Below are 10,062 nucleotides of genomic sequence, written 5' to 3' on the forward strand. Positions count from 1 at the left end.
GGGTGGATGTTTGTTACTAAAGTCAGCATGCAAAATGGATCCGACCTTGCTTTATGTGGGCTAGCTGGATGTTTGAGTCCTGAGCTGAGCCTTGCAAGCCACTTGCCACATATATTATCTATCTCTCTTCACCAGCACCACTGTTATAAGATCACATGCTGCAGACTGGGGCCAGAGTTTCCAGGGTAAAGCATGCAGGATGGTCCACAGGACAGTGGTTCCCAAGCAAGAAGGTTCACGCTGCCTGTATTGGAGGGAAGTGTATGGAAGTCAGGCGCAAGAAAGCCAATGCATAAAAAAATCCCCGACAGTCACAGTTGGAGTCATCTCACATTCTTTCAGCAGGCAGGGACGTGCAAGGCTTCCTCCCTAAGGGGGTTGGGGGAAATTCATTGCAAATGGGTGCCCAGCCAAGGAACCATCCCCTCCCATCAGCAGCAACCACAGCCAAATAGATTAAAAAATCCAGGTGAGAAGCCTGGAGAAGATTCACAGAAAGTGTACAATGTGTCAAAAATCCTGGCGAATTAAAATTCCCACAAGAGAGCAGGCTAGAGCTGGAAGTGAAGTGAGACTGAAGGAAAGTTTTCTCCTCATTTTCAGCTTGGATGACTATCTCCTCGTTTTCAGCTGAGCTGGGGGTAGCTCAGCTAGTCATGTCCTCCCTCAACAAAGCTGATACTGGGCTCTTTTCATAAGTCCCAAACCTACTCCTCAGCCAATGACTGCAGAACTGTAGCAGGGCAGCTCATTTCTGCTTCATTCTGGAGTGGAAGAGAGCCCCCAAATCTTCCTGAAAAATTAGCAGCAGCAAGGCATCTCCACAAAGCCAGGTGGCTGCCGTATGTCTTGATAGAGGGAAAGGAGCTGGAAGGGGTTGAGCAGCTTTGCTCTCTTCCATGGTGCCACATCTGTTGGAAGAACATTCACAGTGCATCCTGCCCTACACATTTGTTACACAAACACAGCAGCAATAAGGGCCTCTCATAGCAAAGGCTACTGTGGCCAGGCCAGCTAATCTCACAGTTAAGGGGTTAAATAAACGCTACACACAAGGGACAGGTAAGTTACCTGGTGATGGGAAGATGTTGGATGGATGGGGAAAGCAAAGTGGCCTGGCCATGACTTTCTTCCCTGAGGCCTTGGAGGTGAATTGGGGATTTTCCATTTCATTAAATTTACAAGGGGTAATTCCAGCATTCAGCATCATCTCTGTGAACAGCCCCATCCTAGCTCTCTCATCCTTGCACAAATGAGCAGCTACAAGGCTGCAGTTCAAGACAGGAAGGCAATGCTGTATTAGCACCTAGAGAAGGTAATAGGCCGGTGACAATGTGTTTCTCACAGCAGAAAATACGGCTTATACAGCCATAATTTTTGTTGTAAAATGGATGTCAAAACACACATGAATTTGAAAGACCCTTGTGGTTCTTCCTCACAAAGGAGAGTTATATGTACTGCTCTGGCTCCCAGGAAGAATAAGCCAGCCTGCCCACTCTGGTGATCAGAGTAGGGACAAAGGATCCTCCTACATGTGCAGAAATCAACTCAAGTACATTTTGTTCATGAGAAACATGCACACAAAGGCAGGAGTTTATTAGTCCACAGACTTACCATACAAAAAAAGTCCTCCTTTAGAGGAGTAGGCTCCCAGCTTTGCCTGCTCACAAATTAGTGCTCGGGGTACTAACCATGTCTTACACTGACCAAAGCACAGGATAGGAAATGAACGCATGTTCACAGCCAAGATTCAAGCCTCTCACATTTTAATGGGGCTGTGTACCTTTCACTGCAAGGCAATCGGGAGCCCTCAGCCACCTCTGAGACATGTCCAAGGTCAGAGCAGCTGCAGCAGTTTTAATGTGTGTGAGAGGGAGACAGGCTCAGCAGAGGCCAAGTACTGGCAGCACAGCCAGTCCTCCAGTTCCACGCTCCGCTCCGTGTCCACAGCCCTCTCCGCAAACTTCATCATCAGCAGGGCACGCTTCATGTCCACCCAGTTCTGAAGCACCTGGTGGAGGGCTTCCTCGTGGCTGAGGGGCTGTTCAGTCAGGTCCTTCCGTGGTCCCCACAGCAAGCACTGCAGCATCCGCTTGGCCTCGGTGATCCGCACGCGCTTGATGGGATCTGCCTCCAGAAGCAGGTGGGCCAGCTGCTGGAGCCCCCGGGAGTAAATGGACAGGCTGGGCAGAGAAGGGAGGTCCTCAGGGCTGTACTCTTGCTCCTTGAGGTGCACCTTCTCCTCAAAGGGGTTGGGCTGGTGCAGGAGCTCATAGATGAGAATTCCAGTCTGAAACTCATCAAACTTCTTGTACTGAGAAGCTGACACAATCTCCGGGGCCAGCCGGGCCTGGCTCTTCTTCAGTTTGGAGTCTCCAGATCCTGGCTTCTGTTTAGCTTTCAAAAAATTGCTGATGATGAGGCGGGGCAAATTTCTGTCATCTCTGGCCTTCGCACAGCTCATTGGGGGCTTGCAGGGGACAAGAAGAAGGTTCTCCAGACACAGGTCCCGATGGATGATGCCGTGCTCTTTTAGATGCTCCAGGCCATTGCAGAGCTGGAGGAGCAAGAAGCAAACCCGACGTTCGTACATCTCAGGTTTGGCCTGGTGCAGTGCCACCGAGTCCCTCACGAAGTCGGCGGTGGTCTGGCTTGGCACCTCGCGGGTGATGACCACCACACAATCATGCTCACTGGTGGTGCGGGAGGGACGGAGGCCATCCCCAGACATGCTCTTCCCCACACTGGAGGCCAGCAACATGCTGGAGGGGACAGAGGCCACAAAATGCCCACAGTCCTGCTGAATGTTGAAGTGGACCGGCACTGGGGGGCTGCAGTACGAAGCAGCCACCTTGGACTCTTGGGTTTTACATATCTGTGAGGAGAGACCAAAAGAGATGTCTTATCTGTCAGCACTTTCTTCCCACCGCACCCTTCTCTGGTTCTGCATCCTGGAGTTCCTTTCACATCCTCCTCAAACACTTCACTTCCTTGCTTCAGTAATTACCCTGACCAATGGCTGAAGAAAACCAGTAACAAACTATACTCATCAGCACAGGGGAAAAAAAAAAGCTCCAGAGGAAAGTGGGAGAAAGTAGGAGCAAACAACAGATTTAGAAATAACTGATAAAGCTCCAAACTCAAGGGGAAAAACAAACAAACAAACAAACAAACAAAAACCACAAAACATTTTCTAGTCTAGATTTCCTTAAACTAATGTGACTCTGTCTTCACTTCATTTTGTATTTGAGCATTAAAGACTAAGCAAACTCCAAACCAGTTTTATTATGGGAGTATCCATTAACTTATGGGGCCTTCTGGCATTTCTATTATACTTTTTTTTCCCCCTTTTATTTAGGGATATATTTATATCTTACCCACAGGAATCAACAACAGGCTGAAACACAGCATAAAAGGTTTCAAACCCTGGAGCGTGCCACTGCCAGTCACGGCATGCGTGCAAAATCAGACAAGAAATCAATTTTGCCTCTGAGTTAAAATAAATTCAATAATAGAGAGGAGCTAGGGAAGCAGGCTGCTTTTGTATTCTACTAGCAGCAGTTCGAATCCAGGCGTTTGCAGGTAATTCACTCAGATGAGATGATAGTGTGGAGATAGAGCATTTGAAGCTCCTATTGTCCTTTCTCTTCTAAACAAAAATACTCTGCTACATGCTTATTTTGTGGAAAGATAATCTCTGGAGAGCTGGACAGACTGCAGATTGGGTCACAGCAAGCCCAAATGTTTCCAATGGCAGAGGAAGCTTTCCATATCCTTGCTGCTCAAATTTGCTTGCTCCTCCTGCACATGGGTAAGACTCATAAGGCTTAGGACAAGGGAAAAAGGAATCCTCAGGAGAATAAATGCAACCAGATAGGGTCAGGGAGATCCTCCCCAGTCAGCTGATCTTCATGACTTTCACTTGCACCAGAGGCATCCTCCATGCAGCAAGACCAAGTAAGAGCCTGAGGCTGGATTAGTCATTCATCTTTAAGCAGAGAAAGAAGCCAAGGAGTAGAGTGTATCTTGACTTAATTCCTCTGAAGACATTTCATGTAACCTTGGGTCCTTCCAGCAAATTTAGATGTATCCATGCCTGCCTTTGCACAGACCAAACTCTGGCTCTGGCTGCACAAGTCAGGTCCTCTACCGGTCATGAGTTATCCAAATCTAATTTTAACTACAGGTCTGTGATTTCTTACATGTCCAAAAATCTGTACCACAAGCCAGGAGGAGCAGTTAGAAATCAGCCAACGGTAAAGCTTTACAAGTATTCTCTATTTCATCTACCAAAAAGAAGGTGGCCCACTGGAACACTGCAGATGTGCGAGTGCACACGCATAAGCACATATGTAACTTCACTTAATGCTGGCTCAGAGCACTGCCCTGTTGGACCGGTTTTGGCTTTATTACAGTGCTCTGCAGCATAGCAAGAGCACAGGGAGACAAGCACAGACCCATTAAGAGACTAAAATGTGGTGTTTCTGCCTTGGCAGTAATTCATCCACTACAGCAGTAGAGCTTAGCTTCTGAACCCCCCCAGGCACAGCAGGCAAGATGGAAGGTCTGCGTGTACCACAGGGGATCACGCATTGCAAAGGAACATGCCACTTCACCATGCAGTTCTCAGGTTTCTGCAGGAAATTTTCCATGGATTAGGAATAACATGGAAGAGAAGCTGCTGCTCTGAGCGTTGGACTAGCAGCAAGCCCCCATCCAACTCTACTCTGGTTATTTGGAGCCCTCCTGTTGGGTTGACCCTACTTTCTTTGAAAAAAGTCAACTGGCTTTAAAGCTATCACTTAGCTAAAACACCCCCTTGGGGGCTGTACTAGTGAAAACAGTTCAGAATAAATTTTTCTTCTTGCTTAATGCATCTCTAGCATTGCTTTTTTGGGGAATTATTTTAGGTCTTTAAAAGCAATACGAAGAGGAAGCAGCAATGAACTTCCCCTAGGCTGAAGTCCAAATAGAAATTAAAGGTTCAGTATTCCAGCAGTAACTTGGGTCAAGAACACTGAATCCATGAAATGTACATGAAGTTTATTGATCTAGGTTTCAGAGAGCTTGACCATGGCACCTCAAGTTTCCATTTCAAATGTAGATTCTACACAGTGACAGGAATGTATGTATTTCAGGCAAGCCTGACCTTACACAGCATGTCTAGGTCAGCCCTGCCTTGTTTAATTGAGACCCGAAAAACCTTAAAGCCTGTAGTTTCAAGATCATGCAAGCACTCACACAGTTTCTGGATCAAACCATTCACTTAAAAGACAGGCAGAGGGAAAATGGATGTATTTGATAGCTTTTAAGCAGCTTCTGTTGTCAAAGGTGAACAATGCTAACTTTACAGCATAGCATTTGCACAAAGTTTTTTTTAGAGAGAAACAGGTTGTGTTGTAAACCCCAACAGTCTGCAGAAATAGGCACCCAGCTGACATTTGTTACAACAAAAACCTACATCTCCAAATCAACTCTTTCAAGGTGTGAAGGAAGACTAGCAATCTTGGGAGGGGTTTTCATTTGCCAAACTTCAGCTGTGAGAATGATGAACCTGAAGAAAACAGGCCAGCAAATTCTGGTGATGCTTCTTAAATCTGTATTGCTAATTCTGCTCTTTCATTTGGTGCCCAATGGAAAGGAACCCAGAAATTCAGTCCCAGCTCTGCTATTGACCAGGTTGGATGGGGCCCTGGTCTAGTATTAAATGTGGAGGATGGCAGTGCTGCATACAGCGTGGGGGTTGGTGTTTGATGAGTCCTTGAGGTCCCTTCCAACCCAAGCCATTCTACGATTCTGTGGGATGCAGAGCCTGCAGCTCTTTGCCCAGGCTTACCTTTGTCACGGCCTTACCTTCACAGCATAGGTGGTGGAAGGGTCCTTGGAGCAGGTGGCACAGTAGTAGATTGCATCCCCTGAGTCACAGCAGGGCTTGTTGCACGTCAGCTTGAAAAGCGACCAGTTGTTCTCATTGAAGTGCAGCTCATTCTTTTGCTCCCGCATGAAGCAATCCTCACACTTTGCAACCAGGCGGCGCAAGGACTCAGCATAGAGGGCCCCCAGCTTGGCGTATACCCCCTCCTTGCTGTCAATATTGCTCAGGAGGTTGTGGAGCTGGAGGCTGGAGCCTGATGATACCTGGCTGGACATGCTGAGCTGCGAGGAAGAACGGGACTGGAGGTTTCTACTGGGGACGCAGGTCCCTGTGTTCTTGCTGGTGGCTGAGCCCCAGTAGCCATTTCCTTTGGAGCCTTTCTCCAGGGACTCTGAGGAGGAGAAGATGCTGGGGTGACCTCTGAGACTGGCCGGGTGGAGGAAAGGAGAGTCCTCATGGAGGCAGACGTTGCTCTCAGAATGGCTGACGTTCAGCCTGGGGCAAGCAGTACCAGCTGCTCTGCCTGAAGACCCCTGTCCCCCAAAAAAGCCATCTGGGGAGGACACTGTCCTGCTCACTGTCTTTTTCTGAGGCAGAGGAGGCGGGCGGCTTGAGACAGAAGAGAGACTGTCATCACCGGAGGCAGGAGGGAAGGGGACAGGGGGAAAGGCCAGGATTTCAGCTGGAGGGGGTGAGTGGTTTGGCTCAGACGAGTGTCCTAGGAGACAGCAAAGTACAGGGTTTCATCCACGGTGGAGAGCACGGACCCCTCTCCATGTACCTGCCATCCCTACAAGCTACCTCCACCAGTACCCAACAGGCAATTCTCATCACCTGCAAAGCTACACCATAGGGGTTGGGTCTTTAATCTGTTTTAATACAGCAGCTCTGAAAAGCAGGATGCAACCAGCTAGCTAAAGAAATGGTCTGCAGATCAGAAATTGCTTTCCTATGAACTGCATGCACGATAGCAAAAAGCTGGTAGAGGATAAATATTTAAGCTGTGACATCATACAGAAGGAGGTAAGAATGAAGATCTCAGGGATTCTTGTTGGACAGCAATCTCTCAAGCAAAGCCTGTTTCACCTGGGAGCTGCCACCCAGTGCCTCAGCAGCATGGCATGATAAGAGTGACTCATACAACACACAGCTCTGGTTTAAACATGAGCAGAGCAGCCCAACAAGGATATTGAACACGTCTCCCTGCCTTACACTGGGTAAGGGTCATTGTATGGGGTTTGGCAAGCTCCACTCTTCTGAAGAAATCTGGCCTCCCCACTGTCTGTCCCCAGCTTACATCAGACCTCCCTGCTCAGAGGGCAACCAGCCCCACTGCATACCACAAAACCCTTTCAGCTCCCTACAGCATTTACACAAGTACAGGAACGCTCATTCAGGCAGCTGTAGCTGTTGCCTTTCTACCTGGCTGGAGACAAGTAATATGGATGCAGAAGAGGAAAAAAGTGGAAAAAGGATGATTGACACTGAAATAAAGACCAAGACTTTCAGGTCAGGGAGACAGAAAAAAATACAGAGTCCCTGCCTGGTCTGCAGGAAAGATCCCCTCTATCAAAAAACTGGCAGAACTGCAGATGAGGCATTCAGCAGAGCATGTCTTGCCACTTCCACTCCAAGGGGCTTTAACAGAAGATGCAGCTAAGAGGAATTCTTCAGCATGCAGTCCAAGAGTAACACAATCACCAGGATATGCAGTCAGATTCCCACTTCAAGAGGTAGGATTCATTTGATAGATAGAAACTTACGGAACAAGCAGCATTACTGGAACCTCTGGCAACCAGTTCACATGCACACCCACAAACGCCAAATTGCTCTCGCCTCTTTTTTATGTGCTGCTGGGCTCTGCCCTAAGCATAGGTTAACAACTGAAAGCCTTCCATAACTTTCCGTACTGCGCTCTGCACCTTCAGGGTAGAGTCCTTCCTTCTGCAGCAAAGGGCTTGAACACCGCCCCATATTTTAACATCTGACAGCATAGCCAATTAATGCGGGCTCACCTCACACAATGGCTGACTGCATAACAACTGCTTGCTTACATCAGCAAGAGGAAAAAATTACATACAGGTTACTCAGTTTAAAGCACAGCCTTCCTGAGTTGAGTTTAAAGTCGCCTCTGCTAGTGGAGGCAGAGAAATCCTCTTCTCTTGTATAAGTTTTGACTGCAAATTGCTCCTGTGCCCTGCAAGTAAAGATCTGACGCATGTGAGTTCTCCTTCCCCATGTGCAATTTCCTGGCAGTCTCACTCTGAGAGTCCAAGATAGAAGTGGAAAAATCGACTTTCCAGAGCTCTGACTCTTAATTTTATAGCCGCACGCTGTTGCTCTTGGAAAGACAGAACTTCCACTACATGAAGGTTGCTTTTGCAAAAAGGAAATACTTTCTGAGCTGCCAAACATGTTAGCACATGTCTAAGTTACACACTTATGAAGAAAGTGACTTCATATTAGTATTTTTTAATTTCAGTTAAACAAGTGCAGGCAGATTTTCCCCCTTCAAGAAACAACTGGGAACACAATGAGAGGGAGAGATCAACTACTAGCACAAGAGTCTGGTATTTTTCAAATCCTTTAAGGACTGTCCATGAATGCAACTTTGGGCAACATATGGAGCACAACCAAGACAAACAGAACTGCTTTCAGACAGGGGCTTCATCCAGACAAGAGGAGAATCACAGGACAAACAGATTTGGCTCTGACCAAATGAATGAGGAAAAAGCCATGATGTTGATCTGGCTCTGCCACATTCATCTTAAGTGTATCAAGAAGCAGGAGGGTGAAATAATGACTTCTAGTTTTGTCAGGGGAGTTTCAGATTGGATATTAGGAAAAATTTATTCTCAGAAAGAGTAGTGAGGCACTCGCACAGGCTGCCCAGGGTGATGGTGAAGTCACCACCCCTGGAGGTGTTCAAGAAATGTGGAGATGAGGCATTGAGGGACATGGTTAGTGGGCATAGTGGGGATGGGGTGATGGTTGGACTTAGTGGTCTCTTCCAAACTTAATGATTCTATGATTCGATACAGTGGTTTGCTGGGAGAATTAGGTTATGGGATCCCTGTGACCGCTGCTTTGCAAATGCTGCTCCAGCAGTGGTACTCAGTATAGGGCAATCCCTCCTCAGTGCTAATGCTACTTCTCCTCTACCCTGCAGCCACTTACTGCCATCGCTGCCGGCCTGAGTGTCAGAGTTGAGGCTGTCGGAGGAGCCAGCTGTGAAGCTGACGTGGACGCTCCTGAAAGGTGGGCTCAGGCTCTCAGCAGAGCTGTTGCTGGCCCTCTCCAACTCAGCGTTATTTGGGTTCATCTTCAGAGCATGCCTAGGGAGAGTAAACAGAGAGGTCAGGAGACAGCAAAAGACATGATGCATACACTTTTGCATGGAGAATCAAGCTGAGAGCAGCCTCAGCTTGATCTCTGCACATCCATACTGACACGCTATTACCTTGTGCACTTTTCCTCTTCTTGCTCTAGAACTTGGGGATCGTATCCCACTGACACTGAGCAAGCTATAGCCCTGCAAAGCACCAGTCCCCATGAGAAACCCGCTGCATTTGAGCAGAGAGAGACCCATTGGGGTGACAGCACCCAACCCTGGTCTGCATCTTCTTTTTCCTAGTGTGGTCCTGAATCATATCCCATTTTGGCCATTGCCACTGGGAAGTGGGGACCCACCATTATTTGCCCTTGGTAAAACTCAGTGGAAAGGCAAAGCATCACTTCTCCCATTTTACAGAAGGACTGGGCATCAGAATCCAGCTCCTACTTGGCAGAGGCAAGAGGATAAGGAAGTTCCATCACTGGCAATCATCATCTCCTTGGTGCATCGTTGTAACGATTGACATCTTCCAAAAAAAGAATGACCTCTGCAGAAAACAAGAGCATGCCAAACCCAGGACCTACCATGCAATTTTTAATGTAAGGCCCACTTCCATCTAAAGGTCATACAACTTCCATCTAAAAGAAATAAATACATAAACCATAAGCTGTCCTTATGTCCTGCCAGAGTCACAGTTCAAACGATCAATTGTAGGCAAGCAGGATACAGAACGTGATAAAGAGTTTCCCCTGCATTTTCTTCATTTTTTCTTCTCTGGAAAACAACAGGAGGTGTTGAAATCAAACACCCCATCTTTGGTACAGTTCAGACTCTACGGCCAGTAAACAAAGGC

At 47.5% G+C, this 10,062-nt stretch overlaps 1 protein-coding gene across 2 annotated transcripts in view; it reads right to left on the minus strand.

Moving 5' to 3' along the window:
* Positions 1–1,557: 1,557 nt before the first annotated feature.
* The window catches only part of PRAG1 (PEAK1 related, kinase-activating pseudokinase 1), a 19,644-nt gene continuing 11,139 nt past the window's right edge, over positions 1,558–10,062 (minus strand). For both annotated transcript variants that reach the window (XM_042811979.1, XM_042811980.1), the window contains exons 4-6: positions 9,053–9,210; positions 5,854–6,593; positions 1,558–2,875 (exon numbers count right to left, since the gene is read on the minus strand). In XM_042811979.1, coding sequence (XP_042667913.1) covers positions 1,838–2,875; positions 5,854–6,593; positions 9,053–9,210 — 1,936 coding nt within the window. In that variant the 3' untranslated portion in view covers positions 1,558–1,837. The remainder of the gene's footprint in view (positions 2,876–5,853; positions 6,594–9,052; positions 9,211–10,062) is intronic.

Source organism: Centrocercus urophasianus, unplaced genomic scaffold, assembly GCF_019232065.1.
Source record: "Centrocercus urophasianus isolate 14NV4802_14NV808 unplaced genomic scaffold, USGS_Curo_1.0 seq_13, whole genome shotgun sequence".
NCBI classification, from domain to species: Eukaryota; Metazoa; Chordata; class Aves; order Galliformes; family Phasianidae; genus Centrocercus; species Centrocercus urophasianus.